The sequence below is a fragment of the Sus scrofa genome, chromosome 1 (assembly GCF_054392235.1).
Source record: "Sus scrofa isolate SSC_HxYL_T2T_F1_AM1 chromosome 1, Sscrofa_HxYL_maternal_Yorkshire_Landrace_v2.0, whole genome shotgun sequence".
Classification (NCBI taxonomy): Eukaryota; Metazoa; Chordata; class Mammalia; order Artiodactyla; family Suidae; genus Sus; species Sus scrofa.
Window position 1 is genome coordinate 232232706 of NC_139383.1, and position 27197 is coordinate 232259902.

Consider the following 27197-nt stretch of genomic DNA (forward strand, 5'->3'; position numbering starts at 1 on the left):
AGGCATGCAAGCACTCCAGGGGGTAGACAGGATAATTCATATGAGTGCAGGAAGAAAATACCATAATTTACTTTGATTTATTTAGTTCATCCTTCAGAATTTCTCACTGATGTATGTATCATAATATATATAATATTTATTTTATTATTTTATTAATTTAATTTAATTTAATCTGTTTAGGCCACACCCATGGTATATGGAAATCCTCAGGCTGGGGGCTGAATCTGAGCTGCAGCTGCCGGCCTATACCACAGCCACAGCATCAGGGGATCTAATCCACATCTGTGATCTACGTTGCAGCTCACAGCAATGCCAAATCCTTAACCCATTGAGTGAGGCCAGGAATCAAACCCACATCCTCATGGATACTAGTCGGGTTCTTAGCCTGCTGAGCCACAACGGGAATTCCAATATACATAACATTTAATATGCAAGTACAAAGTTAATACACACATATTTAAGATGTGTGACTTTTTAAAGAAAAACACACACAATCAAAAAGTTTGGAAACAAATGCTTTGAAGCAAAAGTGGCTCATGAGATGAATCCAGATTGCAAGACATGCTCTGTTTGAATTGTGTAGTATTTAAAAAGGAAATGAGAAAATATTTAAGAAGTCAGGAAATTATGTACAAAAATCTGGATTTCTAGTTTCTCTTAAAAAAAAAAATCAGACAATTGGGAGTTCCCTTCGTGGCTCAGTGGTTAACGAACCCGACTAGGATCCACGAGGATGTGGGTTTGATGCCTGGCCTTGCTCAGTGGGTTAAGGATCCAGTGTTGCCATGAGCTGTGGTGTAGGTTGCCGTTGCGGCTTGGATCTCATGTTGCTATGGCTGTGGTGTAGGCCAGCGGCTATAGTTCCAGTTCGACCCCTGGCCTGGGAACTTGCATGTGCCGTGGGTACAGCCCTAAAAAGACCAAAAAAAAAAAAAAAAAAGGCTCTAATATGTAGCATTTTCTGATTTCTGTATTGTAAATATTTCCACCATTCTACCATGGTCAATTTCAAACTGCCTATGTGACTGCACTGAATAAAGAGTCGAGAGAAGAAGTATACAATAAGTAGGCTCTCATGAGTTAGAGCAGACTCCAGGGCACCATTGGCTTTCTCAGTTATTTATCTCGATGTAGGCCATTTGGCTCACTTACTTACCTGCACGCCTAGCCTCAGTGTGTGGCTTCCCTGCTGTAGAAGAGTGACTGTCACAGGTTTGACGTGAATAGAATCTGGGACAAGCTGACTCCAATCTCTGCTCCTTCTACTACCTCACGGCTCCCCACTGTTAAAGTGTGTTGGGGGTCCTCCCTGATTCAAGCTCTGATGATAAAGACACAGTCTGTATCCGAAAGGTGAGACAAACCTCAATGGACTGGTTGGAGCGCTGATACTTACTTCAGGGTCAGCAACTTGACCAATATTCTGTTGCCCAGGTGTTCCTTAGGACATTCTGGTACTGGACGTATTTCCACAGCATCCTCCTGTTATTAATCACATTAGAAGAGAAATGAGTTGTGAATTTCCATGAAAAGTTCCAGGTGAAGTTAACCCAGGGAAGGGAAGGCTACTATTCCCCCATGCAAAACAATTTGCATTCGCTATATTTCTAACTGCAGAATAACACTTTGACTTTTCCAAGAGAGTTTATTATCCAACCCCCCTCCCCCAGCCCCTGATTCAAAGTCAGCATTTATAGCAAACATTTTCTCCTTTCAGAAAGCCACACATTGAAGACAAAGAGACTGAGGGAGGAAGGAAGGAAATGTGAACATGTATAGGGCTTAGTAACATCCACCAGATGGCATTGCAAAATCTTACACCTATTGTTGGCTATTTATTTATTTATTTATCAGGCTCTAAGTACACAGTCAGAATATTTCTTCTGCCAAGGGCTTTACTAGTAAGTATGTGCACTTTAGACTTGAGAGCCGAGTCAAAACAGACTATTAAGGCTATAAACCATTAATACTATAACACAATTTCTTTCACACTTGACTGTTTTCTTAGATAATAGAGATTGGGGATTGAATTTGCAGGTTCTAAATAGACATGTTCAGCTGGATCTTTGCTAAAGTTCTAGGTATAGAAGAGCTTAGTAATGACAAATTAGGAGATACGCCTATAAGCCTTACAGGGAAGTACCAAGTCTCTATTGTAACTTTTAACATTCAAATGTGACTTATCACAGTACCTGAATCTTATTCATGCATGCAAAGATCAACAGGGCAAGTTTTCCTGAGAACTTTAATTCCTGCTCTTGCAGGAGGCTAACCAAACGCTGAAGAGTAGCCTTCAGATCATAAGGGTCCAAAGAATATAGTCATGTTTAATTGTATTTTCCTAAGCTATTAATGATACCCCAAATATTCCACAGCAAGCAGAACACTTTTGCAAATAGCAATAAAAGTTACCTTCTTGGTACATCTGTGCTCAGTTTGATGGAATAGTACAAGTGGTAAAGTCACCACTAGCCTAACTTCTATTCCCCTTTGTGTTAAGCACTTGGCTATCCTCCTGGGGGGAATTGCTGGGCTTGTTTCAAAGGAGACACAGTTCTGGTGCCTACACTGAGCTGAAGGTCCTCAGAGCAAGCTGGAACTTTGAGGGTGATCAGAATAGACATATCTGAAAGGGAGGGGGCCTCTTATTGGAAAACAACCTCATCGTGAAGACACTCACGGGTTTCCAAGATTGCCTTTGGTCTGGATTCAAACCTTTGGGGTTCTTTTTAAAAAGCTTTCACTTGGAAAAATGTAAACATATACAAAAGTAGAGAAAATAATGTAAAGAACTATTTTTATTGATCACCGAGCTTCAACAATTTTGACTCATGGGCAACCTGGTTTCATTTATATTTCCACCTATTATCTCCTCCCCCTCAGTATTGAACTGCTTAAAAACAAGACCCCAGATGTCATGTAATTTTATCTGTCAATATGTCAGTACAGATCTTTAAAAAATAAGGACTTTTAAAAACACATAACTGGAGTTCCTGTTGTGGCTCAGTGGTTAACGAACCCAACTAGGATCCATGAGGATGCGGGTTGATTCCTGGCCTTGCTCAGTGGGTTAAGGATCCTGCGTTGCTGTGTCTATGGTATAGGCCAGCAGCTACAGCTCTGATTCAACCCCTAGCCTGGGAACCTCCATATGCCTTGGATGGGGCCCTAAAAAAATAAATAAAAACACATAACTGAAATACCATTATTACCCCTAAAAAATTAACAATAATTTCCTATTGCCATGAAATATATAGTCAGCTCCAAACTTCCCTAGCTGCCTCAAATTTTTTTACAGTTAATTTGTTAAAAAGGTTCCAAACAAGGCCTACTTATTCATGTATTTTCTAAGCCTCTGGCCTATAGGAATTTCTTGAGCTTTTACAGTTATCTGAAATAAGAACAAATTCCTAAAGAAGCAGAGGAGGAAAGGTGAAATTTTAGTGGATACATGTTGTCATTTCCCTGGGGGAGAGATAGATACTTATAATGGGGGGGGGAGACAAATATGGGATACGATGTTCATCCATCAGCTGACCCAATGGATCCTGAGGCCAAATCTGCGTTTGCCTACTTGTGATTTCATTAGGTGAGCCAATAAGTCACCCCCCCCCCACCTGTTTTTAAATTTTCTTTTTTAGGGCTACACCTGCAGCATATCAAAGTTCCCAGGCTGGGGGTCGAATCAGAGCTGTAGCCACTGGCCTACACCACAGCCACAGCAATGCTGGGTCAGAGCCACTGCATCCTACACCACAGCTCATGGCAACACCGGACACTTAACCCCCTGAGCGAGGCCAGGGATCATACCTGAGTCCTCATGGAGACTATGTGGAGTTCTTAATCTGATGACCCACAATGGGCATTCCCAAATGTTTTTTTTTTGGCTTAACTCGTTTTTAATTGGGTTCCACTAGTTGCAACCAGAAGAGTCCTAATACAAACTCCTCTATGATTTGCAGTATACTGGTACCTTTTTTAGGGATCAGCGCATAGGGTGACTTTTATAGAATCAGAGTGAATCAGGGAATGAATTTATCTTACAAAAGCTTGGTGGATAAGTTCTACTTTTGCCTCTCCTATTGATGCAGTCATAATTTGGATATAATAGTCCAGCTCTCTTTTAACTTTCCTCACCAGGAAATAAATAATAATATAAAATCATTTCATTAATACGTTGTCCAAAAAATTAGCATTTGTAATCAATTCACGGTAGGCCAGAAAGTTACCTTTTTTCTATAGGACTTTAGAGAAAGCACAAATTACAAGAACAAATGCAACCTCTGCCTTCAACATATTAAAGGGCTGGTATAGAAGCCCTCAAGCATTTAAAGTTACCAATTTCCAAATAACTTGTACACTAATTACAAAGTATTTCTCTCCACTCAGTAAGGCAGGCCCCATTAGGATCTCTGCTAGGCATAACTTTCAGTCTCAATTGAGTTTCTGCATTGTTCAAAGACCACAAAACAAAATTCTTTCAATATAGTCTATGATTCATTCTTGCAATCAAAAATGAATACCCTCCCACTTAATCTCATGAAGGAGACTTTAATGAGCTAATGTCTCCCTGGAAGTACTCTCCTCATCCTTTAATTGTTCTCTCTCTTCTGCTGTCCATTTTGGGTCTTTATTACCCGTTGGCACCTCCATCATGGAAGTGGGAAGAAGAGGAAGACAAGTGAAGATCAAATCAGTCAGATTTAATATTTCTTGACAAATGTGAGAAAATGTTTCAAAGCTGTGGACAGAAACTGAAAAAGTTTTAAGATGTGTCTATTTATGTTATCTTCAGATTTAGATTATGTATGTTAATATACCAAGAGTCATACATAGATAAATTAACAGGCAAACAAAATTTGCAGTTAATGGGTTAGGCTGTCCCATTCCATAATTCAATTTCACTGTGGAATCTTGAACATATTATTTAACCTCTGACTCTTACTTTGCAATATGAAGGGTAGAGATGATAACACTACCCACATGACTCATATTAATTTTTAATCTGCCTCTTTCAGAAAAGGCTTTGAAACTTCTGATAATAAAAAAGGGTTTGAGGACCTTCCAAATAAACACATGGGAAAACCAAGGTGGCTAGAAAATAAGGATGAGAAAAAAGAGAAAATTACCGATAAGTAAGCCATCAGATTTAGTGGAGGTGAACAGAAATTTGAGTAAAGAATTTTGGAGGGTTGATTCTGAGATGTGCACCATCTCTGAGTATAAAGATTTTCTCAGTGGGAGCACTGTTCCTCTTTGCTCGAAGGCTTGAGGGACGATTTCTTTTTGGCTCCTCATTGAGGCGAGTGCTGGATAATGAGTAGGTCAATGTCCTCAATAATATTTACACAGAGGACATATTGTATCTCGTGACTGCTGTTTCCTTTATTGTCCTTTTTTGCTGATCAGTGGTAAGCTTGTTGAAGGGCAGGTCAGCAAACAGTTCACAGGGGTAGAGGTTTCACAAAGGATGAGAATGAGGCTCTCAGATGGTTTCGATTGATCCAAAGATCACATTTCAAACATCTATAGAGGCATGGATGGATAGCTGATCTTTTATGCAAAATTTCCCCAAATCTTACTCCTTTGCAATTTGATTTTTAACAAAAATTGGACAATAAAGAGACTGTGGTGACCTGTTTCTGGCAAGACCAAGAAGTAGAGATATTCTGACATGCAAAAGGGATGTCTGAGAGCGTCACATAAAGTATAAGGAGCCTAAACAGGCTTGAATAAGTCATGCCCTACTATCTGAAGTGCCCCAGGGAGGGCCCAAAGGGCCACAGGCAAAGCCCAAGTCAAACTGTTCTGGGTCAGCTCTAGAGACACACAGAGTGGACAATCAAGATCTGGGTATTCTCTGCATTGGGAGCATGGCTATGATTCTTTAAGACTGGAATATTTTCAAAGCAGGTCTCTCTGGTTGTTCAAAGAGACCATCAAAAAAAAAAATCTTAAAGTAATAATGAACATCAAGGTTTAAGCAATACACATCTTAAAGGATTAGCTGCAAAACATACTTTGAAATAACCGAATGGTTAACTTGCTGAGTGGGATTACTGCATGGAAACCCTTGTCACGTTTTGAGGGTTGAATGAAATAGCATCGGTGAAAGGTTTTTGTAAAGTGCTATGAAAATCCTAGTTGTTATTTCAAGAGCCTCATTTGCATGACTGATCAACAATTTGCTCTGCTGTTACATAGCTTTGCCTTAGTGAAAAGAACGGCTCAGGAATCAAACGACAAAGCATCCTGACACTGCTTATGGTAATGATGAACAATAACATTTTCCTGGAGATTGTGTCTTGACTAAAATTCTCTGGCATGGAGATGGCTGCACCCACCTCGTCCACTGATGGGTAAAGGGCAAAGAGCTCAGCCTGCCGATTCGTCCTCCGGGCCTCCTCATTCTGCTTTTCAAAGTCCTCGGCACTCACTTGCTGCAGGAGGTTTTCCAGCCTCGGATCAGGCTGCAGGCTTCGGAGGTCAAAGTCACAGGCAGTGATGGGGCCTTTCCCAGATACGTCGCACAGCACGTTTAAGTGGCGGGGGCCTGCCTGTGAGAAAAGACACATCTTTATGAGAAAATCTACGGGTCTATAATGAGAAATAAAGGGTCTGGATGTCTCAAGACCACTCCCATGTGGGATTACAGAATCGGGCCTCAAGGAGTTTCCGACAAGAATCACATCATAGCTTCCTAGACTGTGTTTCCTTAGATTAAGTGTCTCCTTCCTGCCTGGAAGCAGGTAATTAATTACTAATCAGATGTAGATATACCCATTATTGAGGAAAAGTTGGAAAAAAAGTACTGTATTGCTATTAGTTTGGGGCATGCTCTTTTCTGGAGATTGGGAGCCAAGGCTCTTATGAACCATACCCATGTCTCATGCTCAAGCAGAACAGAACTGGAATAAGGTGTAAAAAAAGGAGACTGGGTGAGTTCCCTTCGTGGCTCAGTGGTTGACGAACATCACTAGGAACCATGAGGCTGCGGGTTCAATTCCCAGCCTCTCTCAGCGGGTTGAGGATCCAGCATTGCCATGAGCTGTGGTGTAGGTTGCAGTTGTGGCTCAGATCCTGCATTGCTGTGGCTGTGGCTGTGGCCAGCAGCTGTAGCTCTGACTGGACCCCAAGCCTGGTAACCTCCACATGCCACAGGTGCAGCCCTGAAAAAAGCACAAAAAAGTGCGCATGTGTGGAGTTCCCGTCGTGGCGCAGTGGTTAACGAATCCGACTAGGAACCATGAGGTTGCAGGTTCGGTCCCTGCCCTTGCTCAGTGGGTTAACGATCTGGCGTTGCCGTGAGCTGTGGTGTAGGTTGCAGACGCGGCTCGGATCCTGCGTTGCTGTGGCTCTGGCGTAGGCCGGTGGCTACAGCTCCGATTCAACCCCTAGCCTGGGAACCTCCATATGCCGCGGGAGCGGCCCAAGAAATAGCAACAACAACAACAACAGGACAAAAAAAAAAAAAAAAAAAAAAAGCGCGCATGTGCACATGCACACACACACACAGGAGACTGGACTGGGGAATAAAGGGACCTCAGCCTAATCTCAACTCCAGAGCCTGGCTTTCAAAATTGGAAAATAAGATGACCTGTGAGGAAACTTCCAACTTAAAACTTTATATAAACTCCAAAGCTGAATTGTATGTTTCTGACGACAGAGTTGTGGGCATGGGAACACTTTGCTATAGAACTTTAGGAACGGTTATAGGAATAAGCACCAGGGGGGAAAAAGATTTTGCCTTTCTAGCAGTATTCACTCAGCTGCAGTGTGTTTGGAAAAAACTCTCTTATTTTAGTCACAGAGTGAATGCTTAATTCCATTAAAAATGTCTTGGAAATTGGGATTGGAATATATATCTTAAATCTTGGCAAAAAATATGCAACCACAATCAACAATATGTTGTAAGAATATAGATGGATTTATTGTGAACGTCTGTAAAATTTATGGTAAAATGTTATTCTCCAAGTTCTACTAAAGGACATTCTACTGTACAATATCTCTATATACATATCTTTGGTGACATCTGTCTACCTCATAAAAGTGCTACTCTGCTAGATCATAAATTTTACCTAAACTGAATGTGTTAGTGAGAATCAATATTAATACCTTCATTATAAATACTTTAGTTGATCTTAGAATTTATAAGATTCTTGGAAAAATGAATTGGATTTCACAAGACTCTAAAAGGATGTGTGTGTGTGTGTATACACATTGTATATAATAGGATACCTATATCTGTATCTATCTCCAGCATTTATTCTAAGACAAATGAACAAGTGTGCAAAGGTGTGAAGACAGGAGTATTTCTGGAACATTGTTTGCAATAACAAAACAATAGAGACAACCTAAATGCCCTCCTCAAAAGAAAATCTGAGATTAAGAGATTTTGGAACTTTCATACAATGGAATGTTATGCAGCCTTTTTTTTTTTTTTTTTTTTTTTTTTTGATTTTTAGGGCTGTACCCATGGGATATGGAAGTTCCCAGCCTAGGGGTCAAATAGGATCTACATCTTCCAGCCTACAGCACAGCCACAGCAATGTGGGACCTGAGCCACACCTGTGACCTACAGCACAGCTCATGGCTTAAGCCACTGAGCAAGACCAGAGATTAATCCCAGTCCTCATGGATACTAGCTGGGTTTGTTACCACTGAGCCACAATGGGAATTCGAATTATATAGCCATTTTAAAAAAGAAGAAGAATGTATTGTCACTAGAACAGGAAGATAATCAGCATATATTGTCCTGTTAATAAAAAGGAAGTTCTAAAATATTATATATGATCTGATCTAATTTTTAGGAAATATATATGTGCCACAGAGTCACATCATACATTGCATTTAAATTCTGTAAAGGTAAGCACTTGGCCTCACAATTACATTCAGTAAAGGGTATAGGAAAGGAAAATGTTGCTGGTCCAACCATCTCTCCATGCAGAGTATTAGTCTGATACTTAACGACACACACGTTTTGTATAACTTGGCCCTGAAATCCAGCCAATGACTTGAGTGCTCTGTTAGTGTGTGCTTTATGGGTGTGCTGGTCCTTCAGCTTTTGAACTCACCCTTTTATATTCTGCTCTGTGATCCTGGGTCTGAGACAGTAAATTGCATTTCTGCTTTGCTACTTCTTCCTTTAGGTTCTGCCAGTAGGGAGCACTCAAGGAAGGCTGGATGGCTGGAGCGGGGAGAAGGGACTGGCCCCCTCTTGGCCTACAGTTCCTCTCACTTCGGTGGTGGCAGCTGGTTCTAGCCTTCTGTTTCTTCTGGCACTTCTAGAACAACCCTCATCTTTCCTTTCTTGGAAGTACCAGCACCAGCCAGGCAATTTCTTCTCCCAGGAGTCTGAGTCCAGACTCCTGGCCCCTGTGAGGTCTTTCCTCTGATGATACCACTGGATAGGCTGTACCTTCTCCTCAGATTTTTGAGACCCAGCTCTGAGGCCTGATAACTCCAAGCTCCTCCAAGGAGACCCATGGTTCTCAAACATGATCCCAGGACCAGCGGTAATGGCATCTCCTTGGAAATGCTAATTAGAAATGCAAATTCCCAAGCCCCACTCCTGATGCAGTGAGTCAGAAACTGTGGAGCAGGGCCCAGCATTCTGGGTTTAAACAAGCCCTTTTGGGGATTCTGATGAAGCTTGAGTTTGAGAACCACTTCCATAGACCTTAGCCCTAGGGTGGTGTGCTGTTTCTTGCAGTTACAATTTCTGTATGACTTCAGTTTTCTTTTTTGGTTCTCTTAATCCTCTAAAAATGAGTTTAATTCCCTATGTTAAATTTCTTCTATGGAAATATCTAGTGTTGCTTCTGTCTGACTGATACAAGGAACAATTTAGTTGATCCTCTTCATGACGAAGACTGAATTTAGTCAAAATTTCCAAGGAAAATCCTACATATCTGTAGGATAGCATACAGATATCCCATGCCTCAGTAAGCCCATCGGAATTAGTGGCTAATTTGAAAAATTAGTAAGTCCACTGGAATTGGTGGCTAATTTGAAAAATAGGTATTATTTAAAACCTCTAGTCATATTCAGCCTAAGGAAATGCCTGCCTTATGAGGGCACCTGGAACCTGAAAAACTTATTTAGAAGTCCTATGCAAACCTGGATAAATTTCTTCCTCTACGTTTTATTTTTCTCACCCATAAAATGGATAGTTTGGAATACAGCATTGCTTTTAACATCTTTTTAAAATTGTGTTAAGTATATATGTAACATAAAATTTACCATCTTAACCAGTTTTTAGTGTACAGCTCAGTAGTGTTAAGTTCCTTCACATTCTTGGGCAACCAATCTCCAGAACTCTTTTCATTTTATAAAACTGAAACTCTATACTCCTTACTTTATTTTCTTGCCATGCTGATGGCATGTGGAAGTTCTCAAGCCAGGGATCGAGTTGGATCCTTAACCTGCTGAGCTACCAGGGAACTCCAATATACCCATTAAATAATAACTCTCCATTCCCATCTCTCCCCAGCCCCTAGTAACCACCGTTTTATTTTATGCATTGATGAATATGACTACTCTAGGTACCTCATATAAGTGGGATCATACAGTATTGGTTCTTTGGTAACTGGCTTATTTTGCCTATTAACATAACATCTTCAAGATTTGTTCATGTTGTACCATGTGTCAGAATCCCCCCCCCCCCTTTAAGGCTGAATAATATTCCATTGTATGTGTTTGCCACTCTTAGTTTATCCATTCATTTGTCCACTGACACTTGGCTTTTTCCTCCTTTTGACTACTGTGAATAATGCTACTACGAACACAGCTATATAGGGCACTGATTTTTAAACTGTAACTGCTCTGTAATAGTAAGGATAAGAATAAAAGAATAACAATGGCAATAGTAGCCAATATTTATTGGGCATAAAGTCTGAGCTGGCATTGTCTTAAATGCTTTACAAATACTAACTCATTTACTACTCAAATAACTTCACAAGAGTTACCATCTTCGTCTTCCAGGGAAGGAAACTGAAGCCCAGAGAGTTGAGTTACCCTGTCTGAGAGTATAGAGTTAGAATACTGTAGAATCACAGAGAACCCAAGCAGTCTGCTTCAGTGTGAAGCTTTTTAATCATACTGCAGCCTGCCATAGGTTTGGGAGCACCTCTTGAGTCTCTGCAAGAATCATTAGGGTGATGGGTCCAATGCTCTCCCCACATTAGAGCCCCTCCATTTTTCTCTATTTTAATTATTGGACCTCTGGGTTTTCAATTTGAACATCAATTTCTGTAGCTACAAATGAGTTTGAAAAAAAATATCACTGACTCAAACAGTAGAGTTCCTCCTACACTAATATTCAGAGTCTAGCATTTTTATTAGTTAAAAAAAAAATTGACAGCATGCCATGCCAGAACAGTCCAGTAACCTGGTAACCGTGTTTGTTGATAGGAAATACCTGAGCCCTGGGTTCACTGCACTCCAAGGTTTCTGACTCAAACGTCTGTTTCTGAAGAGTCTTGTGAAAATCTTTTCGAGATCCAGTCTTTTTAAAGCCGCAAATCTCTGAACTTCCTTGGTTCCTTTTATTGTTGTTATTAAATGAGAGAAAGAGAGAGAGAGGCAAAATCATTAGAGTAAAAATAAAAGTAATGGCTTAAGTGCAGACATGGTGCTGAAAGATCTTGCAAAGAGAGGACCAATTGTAATTCTTCACATCTAATTATGCACCAGGCCTAATACAAGGCTCTGTTGTAATGAGACACAAACTTGCCTCCTGGCTGGCTCATTATTAAAGGCAGGAGTGGCCTGGGAAAATGCCACTTGAGAGGTGCGGTCATTTCAGCTGTGGGGCATTTGGCTCCAAGCTGAAGCTAAACTATGACCCTAGTGTAAGCGGCTGGAATAAATCTAGCAAAGTGCAGAAGCAGCAAATAATGGTTGTTTGGAGATAAAAATAGAGGAAAACATTTAATCTCCAAATCAATGCCCTTAGTAATGAATAAAAAAGGCCGGACATGGTTAAGAAAAAATAGAAATAAATGATTTATGTACTGAAAAATCTTTGCTACCATTCTCAATCACCACTCATGCATGCCAGTAAAATTGTGTTTTAAAAAACGTGTTGAGAAATTCCTGCCGTGGTTCAGTGGAAACAAATCCGACTAGGAGCCATGAGGTTGCAGGTTCAATCCCTGGCCTCGCCCAGTGGGTTAAGGATCCAGCATTGCTGTGAGCTGTGGTATTTAAGTTGCAGATGTGGTTTGGATCTGGCATTGCTGTGGCTGTGGTGTAGGCTGGCAGCTGTAGTTCTGATTGAACCCCTAGCCTGTGAACCTCCATATGCCGCGGGTGCGTCCCTAAAAGGCAAAAAAAAAAGTGTTGAAAATGTTCTATGATATCATTTATATGTGGAATCTAAAAAAGTAATATAAATAAATCCATATACAAAACAGAAACAGACTCACAGACAGAGAAAACAAATTCATGGTTACCAAAGGGAAAGGTGGGTGGGGGATAAATTAGGAGTATAGAATTAACAAACTACTATACACAAAATAGATGAGCAACAAGGATTTATAGTATGATACGGGGAACAATGTTCAATACATTGTAATAACCTATAACAGAAAATAATATGAAAACATACATATATATTTTTTTGAATCACCTTGCTATACACTTGAAACTTTGAAATAAATACATTATTGTAAATTAACTATACTTCAATTTAAAAAAATGTGTTGCTATGGCAAGGGTTTAATATGATGTCTAGTACTGTCACTGAAGAAAAAAATTAGGCCATCACAAAAAAAGGCAACAGATATAAGTTGTCAAATAATAACTACAGAAACCAATGTGTGTATTCCCCATTTTCATGACTCAAAGGCTGCCTGGAAAACATGCTACAAAGTCAACCACGCAAACATGCACCCGTTTTGTTTGATTTCCCACACCATTAAAAAACCATTGAACAAGCTGGTAAAGGGATGTGAAATGAGGTTAGGATTTATTAGGCAGATCAAATGGCAGACGGATAAAGCAGGAAATGTAGGAGAGCTACTAGCAGTGATCCAAATACAGTTTATAACTCTTTGGGAGGGTCGAGGTGTGGCACAGAGCAAGTATTCAATACTAAGAGAAAGAAGACAGAGGGAAAAAGATAACTGCACGATTCTATTTATATGACATTCTGGAAACGGAAAAGCTATAGAAACAGAAAAGAGATCCGTGGTTGCCAGGGTCTGGGTATGGAGAAGGAGGTTAACAGCAAAGAGGCAGGGGAGAATTTGGGGGTGCTAGAACTCTTCTATATCTTGATTGTAGTAGGTAGTTATACTGCTGTATGCATTTGTCAAAACTCACAGAGCTGTAATCTAAAAAGAATGATAATTACCTCAAAATCAATGGATGGAAGTTTAGGATTGTGCCTGGCATTAATTAGGATAATGTCTACACTGAATACTCATTATTTTTTACTTAAAAATTTTTTTTCTGCAGTTTATTTTTTGTAGACAAGACTTTATCATCTCATTACTAGGCAAGAAGGATATTTTAGTTTGTCTGCTTCCTCTCCACGAGTATTTGTTCATGAACATAAAAACAAATGCACACAATTTAGCCCCAGATTCAAAATATGGTACAAAATTTTTAAAATCAATTTTAGAGTTCTAGAGTGTTGATTATTGTGAAAAAATGCTATTTACACATTTAATACTCCTTAAATGTAAGGTCTAATACTTTGCTATGGTTTATTATATTGTTTTATAGAATGGTGGTTTCTGTGGAGTGGGAATAAATGGATTCAAGTCCTGGCTCCACAGCTCACAAGCTGTGTGACCTAAGGAAAATTACTTTATTTCTTTGTGCTTCAATTCCCTTATTAGAACAACAGGAATTAGAATAATACCTACCTCATCAGTTCTGTTGTGTGCAATAAATAAATTAATATACATAAAACACATAGAAGAACTTTCGGCTTATGGCAATAATTCCATAAATATCTGCCACTACTTAATGATGTTTATTAACTGGTATTACAGAATATGGTTCAACCGTCTCTGTCAATTAACAAATAATCTAAATTAGACCAATGACTAAGATATTATATGCAGTGGACAAAAAAACCAATGGACAATTCAATGTAGTTGAAGATTTCTTTTAATTTAATGGACCAGGATAGATTTCACATCATAGGCACTAAAATTTATATATTTATGGAATAAAGATAAGATTTGAAAAATCATAAGAATTATACGTGAAGGCTTATCTAGGTCTAATTCAACCTATCCAAAATATTTCTTTCAAGTGTAAAATCTTCTGAAGACTTCAGAAAAAGCACTTATATTAGTATGTCAGATGAATGAACCCCAAACTCTAGCCCATACAGTTAATGCATCACAGAAGAAAAAACAACTTTCCTCTAGAGGACCATACTTAATGAAGCTAGTTTCCTTTCTATGGATGTGTCTTTGTCATCCATAACCACACAGTCAAACACTGATTTAGCTGGCTCTTTTATTCCTCAATTATCTCCTTGCTGATATTACATTTCTCTATAATATCTAGGGATAGTCTTTTATGTCCTTGCTATCTGTAATAATGGCTTTGGATCCCATTTAGGGGGTAGGGGAGTGGAGTAATGGCCACTTGTGTTCCCTCCCACTCTCATTATTCTATAGGACATTTGCCATTCAGGTTCTATAATTGAGACTTTTAAATCAGACAAACAGTGCTGCCCATGAAGGATAGAGAAAAGTTTTAGATTTTAACTTAATAGGGGAAAATTAAACACAGAAGCACAAAATGCATGCTCTTCTCTTGGGAGAAATGCCTTTTCCTATTTGAAATGTTTGTCTGTGTTACTTGGACTGGAAGATGCCTCGAAAGGATTCCATTCTACCTTTTCATGTCTCTAGTACAAAGTTTGGTGTCCTTGCTCTAAAAATCATAGTGCTTCTCTCTTCGTGAATTTTGAAAATGATGGTTAATCTAACAAATAGACTGGTGCTATGGCTGCTTGTTTATCTCATCTTATTTCCATATATTTTGACAACATTGTATGGATTTCCATTTGGTGGCATCCTCTGGGTGACAGTAAATATTTTAAGCATGATTTCCCGTCATTTTCTTTAATGAACTAAAGAGAGAATAACTTGAGAATGTGTTTATGTCTTAGTGGAGAGTTGAACTCTTAAATAATTAAATTTTATTTACATGCTATTTATTCTTGGTATATTATCCACAGTGACAGTGAAACATTTCATGAGTGTTATGAGCAGCAATCATAAAAGCCCTCAGACTCTGTCTTTTATCCTGGGTGATTAAGGTAATTCTGAAGGAAGGTCATGCTCAAGGAGAGCGAGATATCAAGGAATGGGGTATCATCTGTTTTATTACTCCATATTTTACTCCCAGTGAACTGGTAAACAATTAAAATTCAAACACATCAGTGCATATAATTCAGTTACTCCCAAAACACCATAAAAATGTCTCCCTGATCAATAATTGCTTATTATGACATGCATTTGTTGTGCTGGCTGTCAAGGTGCTTAGCTATTTGCTTTCTAAAAGTACGGAAAGCAAGCCAGGCTCATCAGCCTATGCAGTTACAAAGAGCAATCCAGCTGTGGAAATCACTGAACCACCCTTGACCTGTTATGCACTGACTCCCCACCTCCACAAACCCACTCCCACTAAAGCCCAATTCAAAAGCCAGCACTTGCACCGAGCCTTCCTGACCTAGCCAGAAGTAATTGAACCCATCTCTGAATTTCAAAGCATGTTGTTTGCATCTCTCTTAGAAGCTTTTGTCACACTCTGTCTTACAGTCTCATTATTTCTCCAAATTTTTATCTCCCCTGCCACATATGTGCTCTTTCTCATCAGACTATGACTTTGCTGAGGACAGGGACTCATATGGAGCTAGAATTCCTATGTATTCCTTTTTGCATCCTCTTTGGTGTCTTACTCTCAGGAGAAAATTTATAAACATTTGTTGAATGGAAGAATGAATGAAACCCTAACAAGCAAATATCTATAACATGTTCCTCTCACACAAGTGTTTTCTGATCTATTAGACCCAACAACACCATCTTTCTATGTAATAAATATTTTATAATGTCACTTTTATAACCCACCAACTTTCTCATATTTAGAAGCTCATAAAATGAGCTCAGCTGTTATGTAAAGGAGAAATAAAAGAAACATACAACAGCCTGTATGTAAATATGCACATGCCTGGACACAGCGACACCAGGGAACACAATGAAATAGTTGTTTGCACCTGCAGAAAGAAAGACTCATTGTGACTGTAACACCTACCAAAGCAGACTGCAACAAGGTGACTCAAACACCACAAAGTCAGTAATATGATTTTCTAAAATGGGCAAAAACTCTTGGTAGAGCTCTCATCAGCACAAAGTTTAATTTCCCCTATATTCACATTAATAGTTATGTTCCTGGAAAATTCAGCGCAAAAATATTTGTAAGATGGTATAGGGGCTTAGCCTGGATATTTACAGACTGGTTGTTCACCTCCTTGAATGTCCAGCTGGATGTTTGATAGCTGTGTTGGATGCTGAATTTGGGGTGGCCCTTCACTGTGTGTGATGCTCTGTGCATTGCAAATGTGGCAGCCCACTCTAGTCACTGAGGCAATAAAAAAATGGAAACACTAACTGCCCTCATTAGGATCCACTGCTACTAAGACATCAGAAAAATGGAATCCTCCAATCCAATCTGAACCACAGTTTTAGCAGCACATCTGGGAAAGGAAATCCACAAAGACTTCCTGGATGGGATGGAATGGAACCAGTCGAAACAGGACAATAGCCTCACCCAGATGTTAAATTGTTTTCTGAGAAAATTCTACAAGTGGAATCCTAAAGTGGGCACTTTTCGGAGTTCTATTTTTGGTTTAGGTAAGAAAGTAAATCACAGTAACATCTTTTTTGATCCACCTCCTAGAATAATGACAATAAATGACAAAAATAAACCACTGGGACCTAACTACACTCAAAAGCTTTTGCGCAGCAAGGGAAACGATTTAAAAAAAAAAGATAACCCACAGAATGGGAAAAAATCTTTACAAATGATGCAACAGACAAGGGTCTAATCTCCAAAATATACAAACAACCCATAAAATTCAACAACAAAAAACCAACTGAAAAATGGGCAGAAGATCTAAATAGACATTTCTCTGAAGAAGACATACTGTTGGTCGACAGGCACATGGGAAAAAAAAGTTCAACATCACTAATTATTAGAGAGATGCAAATCAAAACTACAGTGAGGTACCACCTCACACTGAGTCAGAATGGCCATTTTAACACGTCAATAAATGACAAATGCTGAAGGGGGTGTGGAGAAAAGGGAACCCTCCTACACTGTTGGTGGGAATGTAAATTGGAACAACTACCATGGAAAACAGTACGGACTTTCTTCAGAAAACTAAATACAGAACTACCATATGATCCAGCAATCCCACTTCTGGGCATATACCTGGACAAACTCTCACTGAAAAAGACACTTGTACCCCTGTGTTCATTGTAGCACTATTCACAATAGCCACGATGTGGAAATAACCTAAATGTCTAGAGACAGATGAATGGATTAAGAAAATGTGGTGCATATATACAATGGAATTCTACCTGGCCATAAAAAGGACAAAATAATGCCATTTGCAGCAACAGGGATGCTACTAGAGATTCTCATACTAAGTCAAAAAGACAGATACCATAAGATATCACTTATATGTGGAATCTAAAATACTATACAAATGATCCTATTTACAAAACAGAAACAGATCATAGACATGGAGAGCAGACCTGTGGTTGCTGGGGGGAGAGTGGAAGAAGTGGGATGGACGGGGAGTTTGGGGTTGGTAGATGCAAACTATCGCATTTAGAATGGATAAGCAATGGGGTCCTACTGTACAGCACAGGAAGCTATGTCCAGTCTCTTGGGGCAGAATATGATGGAAGATAGTAAGAGAAAAAGAATATATACATAAGTATGGATCATTACGCTGTACAGCAGAAATTGACACTGTAAATCAATTATAACCTAATAAAAAATAATATAGTTTAGTAGAAATAAGGATTTTAGGAGACTTTAAATTCAGTATGTCCATAAAATAAGGGTATCCAAAATCTATAACACATTGATTGATCTTGTAGCTAATGGTATTGCCACCGATGCTGACACAGCTATCACTTCTTGAGCTGCTGTGTGATTATCTTAGCTAAGATTCCCTAGAAGCAGAGGCTGAGATAGACTTAGGTACATGCGCTTTTTGAAAGTGTTCTTCAGGAAAGGCCTATAAGGGAGAGAGGTAAGCAGGAGTCAAGTGAAGATGAGGGCTTGGATAAATTCTTGGCCTGATACACAGTGCACTCTGGAGGGATCACACTATAAACTATCCCAATGCCCAACTATGAGGGAAGAGGTAGGTTATGGTACCCTTGTACCAGTGCTATTGTCAGTCAGGCACTGGTCACCATTACCAATCCAAAGTGGGAGGTTAGGGGGCTGGGATGTAGAGTGAATTACTCAAATGTCTGTGGGCACAATAGCTCCTACACTCATAGTGGCTACAGAATGGATGCATGGGATGGTAAATGAAGCCAACTAATAGTCTTTATTACAATGCCAGAACCTAATATATATTATTTTTCTTTCATTTTGAAATAATCTCAAATTTATAGAAAACTTGCAAATATAGTATAAAGACATTTCCCCCTCTTTTCCAAACCTTTTGAGAGTAAGTTGCTGACCTAATTCTTCATTACGCCTAAATACTTTAGTGAGTAATGTCTACAAACAAGACATTCTCCACCATACATAGTATATGACCATCACATTCAGAAAATTAACACTGATGCATTATTACCATCTAATCCTCAGGCCCCACTGAGCTTTCACCAAATGTCCCAAAAATGTCCCTTTGAGCATAAGTATCTAGTCCAAAGTCATGCACTGCATTTAGATGTTACATGTCTTATTTACTCTGGAATGGTTTGTCAGTGTTTCCTTGACTTTCATGACCTTGAGGTTATAGGCCAGTTGTTTTTTAGAAAGTCCCTCCCATTTGGGTTTGATTATTATAAAATGCCCCATTTTTCATCAAGCTTTAAGTTTATTTATCTGTGTCACTATGGAATCATAGTTTCTTATATTACACACTATATTTTATCCATTTCTATTATTTATTTTGATGCCCCAATTATCCTCCATTTCACCAGTATGCATCCCTTCCACTGGCTCTTACATGTTTTTTACATGTCCCCAACAGTCATTGATCACATCCTGCTTTCCACCATAAGATAGTCCAGGTTGATCTTTTTTTTTTTTTTTTTTTTTGTCTATTTAGGGCCACACCCATATAGAGGTTCCCAGGCTAGGGGTTGAATTGGAGCTGTAGATGCCACCTATGCCACAGCCAAAGCAATGCAGGATCTGAGCTTGTCTGTGACCTACCCCACAGTTCATGGCAATGCCGGATACTTAACCCAATGAGCAAAACCAGGCTCAACCCACTTAACCTGCATCCTCATAGATATTAGCTAGATTCTTTTCCACTGAGCCACAATGGGAACTCTTTTTTCCTTTTTTTTTTTTTTTTTCAGGTTGATCTTTCATTTTCCTTTCCTCACCCCTGGAATCAGTTATTTCTCCAAGAAGCTCTGATTCCTTTTAATAAAAAATGGCTCTTAGGAGCCAAGATGTAGGTGGTGGGTGTGCTCATTGCTATTAAGGTATTGTTCCTCTTGTGTCTTCTCAGTGAACAGCATTAGAAAGGAAGTGTGTGTGTGTGTGTGTGTATGTGTGCGCATGTGTGCACATACGCATGTATGCACTCCAAAAGCCAAAAATTCATTTTGATCCTTGAAATATCTGTCTGACATCACAGTATCCTCTCCACACTTTTAACTCCCTTCTCAGATAGTGCAAAATCTGGCATCTATTTTAATATGTTTACTTATTTGATATATGTAACAATTGCCAATAGCACCCCCTTCCCCACATATATTCTGGCTCTGATGCCCTGCACCAGGCCTGCCCCTCAGCAAGATGTCCTCTGCAGTCTGCACTGATACTCTGTGCCAGGCCACCCCTCCCCAGAGATGGCCTTGTCACCGTGCCTGAGCCCTGACACCTCCATGTGTATGCCTTCCTCAGTCTACTCAGAATGTCTGCTCTGTCATCACACACCAGGCTGCCCCAGGCTCAGATACCCTCCACACACCATGCAGGTTCTGATTCTTTAGGCCAGGCAGCCCTTCTAAATGTGTGCCCTCCCCACCCTGTTTGGCCTTCATCTCCTTATTCTGGTCCTCCTCAGGTATTCCCCACCCTGAGGCATAGATGGCTACCTTGTTCCGCTGGTTTCCACACCAATTTTTTTTTTTTTTTTTTTGTCTTTAGGGCCACACCTGCGGCATATGTCATATGGCAAATAGAGGTTCCTAGGCTAGCGGTCAACTACAGCTACAGCTGCCGGCCTACACCAGAGCCACAGCAATGTTGGATCCGAGCTGCATCTGCTACCTACACTACAGCTCAAGGCAATGCTGGATCCTTAACCCACTGAGCAAGATCAGGGATCAAACCCTTGTCCTTATGGATCCTAGTCGAGTTTGTTAACCGCTGAGTAATGATGGGAACTCCTCCATACCAAATTGTACAAGAAATGAGGGGAAAGAAAAAGAAAAGCTTATGGGAAGGGGAAAGGGGGAAAAGAAGAAGAGGAACATGTATTATTTTTCAATCCTCACAACAGGCTTTCAAAATGAGCCCCCTTTCACCCCATTTCACACTTGAGGAAACTGTGGCTCAGAGAGATTAAGTCACTTGCCCAGGGTTTCATAGCCATTACATAAGAAGCCAGCATCTGGACCCAAATCCCAGACTCTACAGTCTAGACTCTGTCTATCCCACCACACAGCCTCTAAGGAGAATGCTCTCAAAATATGGGTGGTCTTTGGACTGTCCCCAAATGTGTAACAGTAGAGTTTGAAGAAAAGGAACCCAGTTCTCTGTGTTCATTTCATGAGAATAGTCTTTCTACTATTTGGCTACTTCCCCATCTCACTTTTGTCTGCAAATAGGCTCAACAGGAATATGGCTTTATTTGGCTCAGAGGCCCGGGGTGGGGTAATGAGGCTGGGACTCTGGTAGCTGGTGGCAGTAAGCCAGCAGTATCACTACCTCCCCTGTGGTGGTTTCTGCCTTCTGTGGCTGGCACTTGTGAAATGAGTCATTGGTACATACTTGCCAACCCTTGGCCTTTCCTCTCCAGCCAGCTTTACCCTTGCTGCCACAAGGGAGCTTGCAACTTTCTGAGATTTGAAAATGGGGAAGTAGACACTAAATCTAGAATGAGGAAGAAAGGACAATCAGATCCACAGCCATGGAATACACTTAGTCTAAATGCTTTCCATCCTCCAAATTCTGAGGGCTGGCATGTATAGAGGGCGTAAGTATACATATTTGAAATGAAATTTTAATACCATTTTGCAACTCATTTTTAAAATGCCCACTTGTGTCTTTGGGGTCCATGGAAAGAACCTCCCGAAAACATTCTAACAAAACTGAGGACTAAAAAGAGAGCATCTGCTTGCATAAAATAGCAAAAGAACAATAGCCAAATAAATTTCATTTCTCCCAGATTTAAGCTTCTTTTGAGAAGAAAATCTGATGTGAATTTTTTCAGATATAGTATGTGAACTTTTTATCTAGCAATCTTAAAGCTGCAGGAAACGTTATAACATTCACCTCATGTCCTTCCTCTACCTGATGGAGAAACACAGGCGTAGAGAGAAGTGACTTGGGGATGATGGAAGCAGACATATGGCTGTAATTGTGTGTGGGGGTGGGGTGGGGGGTAGCGTGGAATAAGTGCATCTTATGAAACAAGGAAGAAAGCTAAAGCAGATACAGTTCTGGTCTCCAAGGCTACCACACATAAGGTCTTAAGCTAGGTTGTTTTTCTGATTCTTATTTCTGTGGCTCAAGCAAGTTACCTCATGAAGAAGCATGTAACATTGAACCTATGCCATCATTACCCTCTGGAGTATACACATCCTAAGAATGGCAAAGGGCAAGAGTGAAATTTGAATTTTCATTGTTTTCTTTCCAGGCTAGGGAACAAATTCATGTAGTTAAATCCTTTGGGAACCTTATCTTTTAAAGGTGAATTTTTCAGGAAAAACATTCACTAATTCAGTGTGTTGTCATTTATTGTAATGCATTCTTAGGAAACAACTTAATATTTGCCTGTGTTTGCCACTACATTGAGTTAGGTGGTTTTTTCCCCCAGGATATTAGATCATGCAAAGCTTTTTATTTGAATCCTTAGGTAGAAGCCCCCACCTAAAGTGATTTTATACACCAAAAAAGCCTATCCATCCAGCACACACATACATGTTGCTGCCTAAATTTATACTGCTAAGAATAATTTTGAAGAATGTGGCAGGCTTAAGAAATCCCATGTAAAGCTCTCTCTCAAAGATCTCTGTGAGAAAACACAAAATAAATATTATAACATAAAGTTTGGTAACACACGGATCTACTCTTTTTTATCAGTACCATTTGCACACTTAGAGCAACTGGAATCCGAATCATTTTCGTAAATATGATTAAATATTTAACAAACTTTAAATAGTTAGTTCTTCTGAGGAGTTGTTTGAAAATGTCCCCCTAATCCCTCCTACACTGTTGGTAGAAATGTAAACTGGTGCAACCACTGTGGAAAACAGTATGGAGGGTGCCTCAAAAAATAAAAATAGAGTTGCCATATGATCCAGTGATTCCGCTCTTGGGCATATATCTGAAGAAAACTCTATTTTGAAAAGATACATGCACCCCTATATTCATTGCAGCACTATTTATAATAGCAAAGAGATGGAAACAACCTAAATGTCCAACGACAGTTGAACTGATAAAGAAGGTGTGGTATAGGAGCTCTCGGCCCTAGAAAAGGAAAAGATCAATGAAACGAAAAGCTAGCTCTTTGAAAAGATCAACAATTGAGAAACCCTTAGCCAGACTTATCAAGAAAAAAAGGGAGAGGACTCAAATCAATAAAATTAGAAATGAAAAAGGAGAAGGAACAACAGACATGACAGAAATACAAAGGATCATAAGAGACTACTATATGCAACTGTACGCCAATAAAATGGAAAACCTAGAAGAAATGGACAAATTCTTAGAAAACCAAGATGAAATAGAAAAGATGAATGGACCCATCACAAGGACTAAAATTGAAACTGTGATTAAAAAACTTCCAACAAACAAAAGTCCAGGACCAGAGGGCTTCACAGGCAAATTCTATCAAACATTTAGAGAAGAGCTAATAACACCTCTCCTTCTGAAACTATTTCAAAAAATTGCAGAGGAAGGGATACTCCCAAACTCATTCTATGAGGCCACCATCACCCTGATACCAAAACCAGACAAAGATCCCACAAAAAAAGAAAACTACAGGCCAATTTCACTGATTAACATCGATGCAAAAATCCTCAACAAAATACTTGCAAACCACATCCAACAATACATTAAAAGGATTGTACATCATGATCAGGTGGGATTTATCCCAGGGATGCAAGTGTTCTTCAACATCCACAAAACAATCAGTGTGATACACCACATCAACAACCTGAAAAATAAAAATCATATGATTCTCTCAATAGACACGGAAAAAGCCTTTGACAAAATCCAACACCCATTTCTGATAAAAACCCTTCAGAAAGTGGGCATAGAGGGAACCTACCTCAACATAATAAAGGCCATGTATGGCAAACCCACAGCAAACATCATTCTCAATGGTGAAAAGCTGAAAGAATTCCCGCTGAGATCAGGAACCAAACAAGGATGTCCACTCTTGACACTACTATTCAACATAGTTTTGAAAGTCCTAGCCACAGCAATCAGAGAAGTAAAAGAAATAAAAGGAATCCAAATTGGAAAGGAAGAAGTAAAACTATCACTATTTGCAGATGACATGATACTATACCTAGAGAATCCTGAAGACTCTACCAGAAAACTGTTAGAGCTCATCCATGAATTTGGCAAAGTTGCAGGATACAAAACTAATACACAGAAATTGATGGCATTTCTATACACTAACAATGAAAGATCAGAAAGAGAAATTAGGGAAGCAATCCCATTTACCATCCAAAAGAATAAAATACCTAGGAGTAAACCTACCTAAAGAGACAAAAGACCTGTACTCTGAAAACTATAAGACACTGATGAAAGAAATCAAACATGACACAAATAGATGGAAAGACACACCATGCTCATGGATTGGAAGAGTTAATATTATCAAAATGACTATACTACCCAAGGCAATCTACAGTTTCAATGCAATCCCTATCAAAGTACCAAGGACATTTTCCCCAGAACTTGAACAAAATATGTTAAAGTTTATTTGGAAGCACAAAAGACCCAGAATAGCCAAAGACATCCTGAAAAAGAAAAATGGATCTGCAGGAATCAAGCTCCCTGACTTCAGACTATATTACAAAGCAACAGTCATCAAAACCATATGGTACTGGCACAATGCATAGATCAGTGGAACAGGATAGAAAGCCCAGAATTAAACCAACACACCTACAGTCAACTAATCTATGACAAAGAAGGCAAGAACATACAATGGAGAAAAGACAGCCTGTTCAATAAGTGATGTTGGGAAAACTGGACAGCCACATGGAAAAGAATGAAAGTAGAACACTCCCTAACACCATACACAAAAATAAACTCCAAGTGGATTAAAGACCTAGATATAAGACCAGACACTACAAAACTCTTAGAGGAAAACATAGGCCAAACACTCTCTGACATAAACAACAACAACATCTTCTCAGATCCACCTCTTTAGAGGATTGACAGTAAAAACAAAAACAAACAAATGGGACCTAATCAAACTGAAAAGTTTCTGCACAGCAAAGGAAACCCTAAACAGCACAAAAAGACAACCCACAGAATGGGAGAAAATCTTTGCAAATGAATCGACTGACAAGGGATTCATCTCCAAAATTTATAAACACCTCCTACCCCTCAATACCAAACAAACAACCCACCCCATCAAAAAACGGGCAGAAGATCTAAACAGACACTTCTCCAAAGAAGACATACAGATGGCAAAAAAAAAACACATGAAAAGACGTTCAGCGTCACTCATTATTAGAGAAATGCAAATCAAAACCACTCTGAGGTACCACCTTACACCAGCCACAATGGCCATCATCAAAAAGTCTACAAACAATACGTGCTAGAGAGGGTGTGGATTAAAGGGAACCCTAGTACACTGTGGGTGGGATTGTAAATTGGTGCAACCACTGTGGAAAACAGGATGGCAATTCCTCAGAAAACTAAACATAGAACTACCATTTGACCCAGCAATCCCACTCCTGGGCATCTCTCCAGAGAAAAAAAATCATGATTCGAAAAGAAAAGACACATGTACTTTGATGTTCACTGCAGCACTATTTGCAACAGCCAAGACATGGAAACAACCTAAATGTCCATCGACAGAGGAATGGATCAAGAAGATGTGGTACATATACACAATGGAATATTACCCAGACATTAAAAGGAAAGAAATAATGGCATTTGCAGCAACATGGATGGACCTAGAAACTATCATGCTAAGTGAAGTCAGTCAGACAGTGAGATACCAACACCAAATGCTACCCCTTAACATGTGGAATCTGAAAAAAAGGACACAATGAACTTCTTTGCAGAACAGATACTGACTCTTAGACTTTGAAAAACTTATGGTTTCCAAATGAGACAGGTTGGGGGGTGGGGGGAATGCTCTGAGGGTTTAGGATTGAAATGCTGTAAAATTTGGGTGTGATGATTGTTATACACCTATAAATGTAATAAAATTCATTAAGTAATTAAAAATAGATAAATGAAAAGGTCCTATTGTTTAGCACAGGGAACTATATTCAATATCCTGTAATAAACCATAATAGAATATATACTGAATCACTGTGATGCTCACCAGAAACACAATGTAAATCAACTATACTTCAATAAAAAAGAAAAGGTCCCCCCAAATACTTTTTTGTTAATTGAGCTTTATGAATAATATGATTTATTTTAAATTTTGTTTATTTTGCTGCATTTAGGAATCCCAGAACAGATTATTCTGAGTATTTCTCTTCAAATCTTTTTCTGAATGTTTAGTCTTATTTCCGTATTCAGAGTATACATGATTCATCCATGTTACTACATGTTAATGTAATATTAATATATTTTATTATCAGTAATTTATTTATTGCCAAGTAGTATTCCATTGTATGAATGTAAAAGTGTTTATTTGTCTACTACCACCACAGAGTACAATTTGGGTCATTTCTAGTTTTTTAATTTTATTTTATTTTTATTATTTGTCTTTTGTCCTTTTAGGGCCATACCCGTGGCATATGAAGGTTCCCAGGCTAGAGGTCTAATTGGAGCTGTTGCTGCTGGCCTACGCCAGATCCAAGTCGCATCTGCGACCTACACCACAGCTCACGGCAATGCCGGATCCTTAACCCACTGAAGAGGCCATGGATCAAACCCGCAACCTCGCGGTTCCTAGTCAGATTCGTTTCCACTGTGCCACGATGGGAACTCCCATTTCTATTTTTTTAAAATTGCAAACAAAACAGTCCTGCTAGTCCCTGAAAAGCCAATGTTGGTAATAGTCAGAAATCTAAATTCTCCTTCTTCATTTTAGTGACTTATCTATGAAGCACTTGCAGGTTCCACCTGGTTTTACTCAAAGGAACCCCTACCAGAACCACTACTTTCCTTCCTCTCTCTTTCTACCATGTTTCTGCAACCATATAGAAACAACTCATAAACAATAACTGGCTCAAAATATATGTAGCTTTGGGAGATGAAGAGCATCTGGCAATAGTACATTGAATTTTCCTCACAAAAGAAATATTATGGATGCACACAAGGGCAGAATAATCCCTGGGAGGAGTGTGCTAGGAATTACAGCCTTCAAGTCAGAGTATCACATTTAGTGTACCAAAGGGTCACACAGCAGGGTAGAAAAAGATGCTTTCTCAGTGAAACACTAGTCAAAGCTTGCCAGAAACAGATAATGAGTTTCAAAATTGTATTCTACCTGTCCATTAGCTGATTTCTTGGAAACAAACTTGTCCACTACCCAAGTAGACAGATAACAAGGCCCATGACAATCCTCATCTTCAATATGTTGACAAACAGAA

At 39.3% G+C, this 27197-nt stretch overlaps 1 protein-coding gene across 9 annotated transcripts in view; it reads right to left on the bottom strand.

The window, feature by feature from the left end:
* The window catches only part of DOCK8 (dedicator of cytokinesis 8), a 235657-nt gene that overhangs the window by 134221 nt on the left and 74239 nt on the right, over positions 1-27197 (bottom strand). For all 9 annotated transcript variants that reach the window (XR_014822445.1, XR_014822448.1, XM_084987023.1 and 6 more), the window contains 3 exons: positions 11420-11543; positions 6345-6557; positions 1397-1482 (listed from right to left, as the gene is read on the bottom strand). Coding sequence is in view for 7 of the 9 variants with exons in the window: in XM_084987023.1 (XP_084843149.1) it covers positions 1397-1482; positions 6345-6557; positions 11420-11543 (423 nt within the window). In the remaining 2 variants the exon portion in view is untranslated. The remainder of the gene's footprint in view (positions 1-1396; positions 1483-6344; positions 6558-11419; positions 11544-27197) is intronic.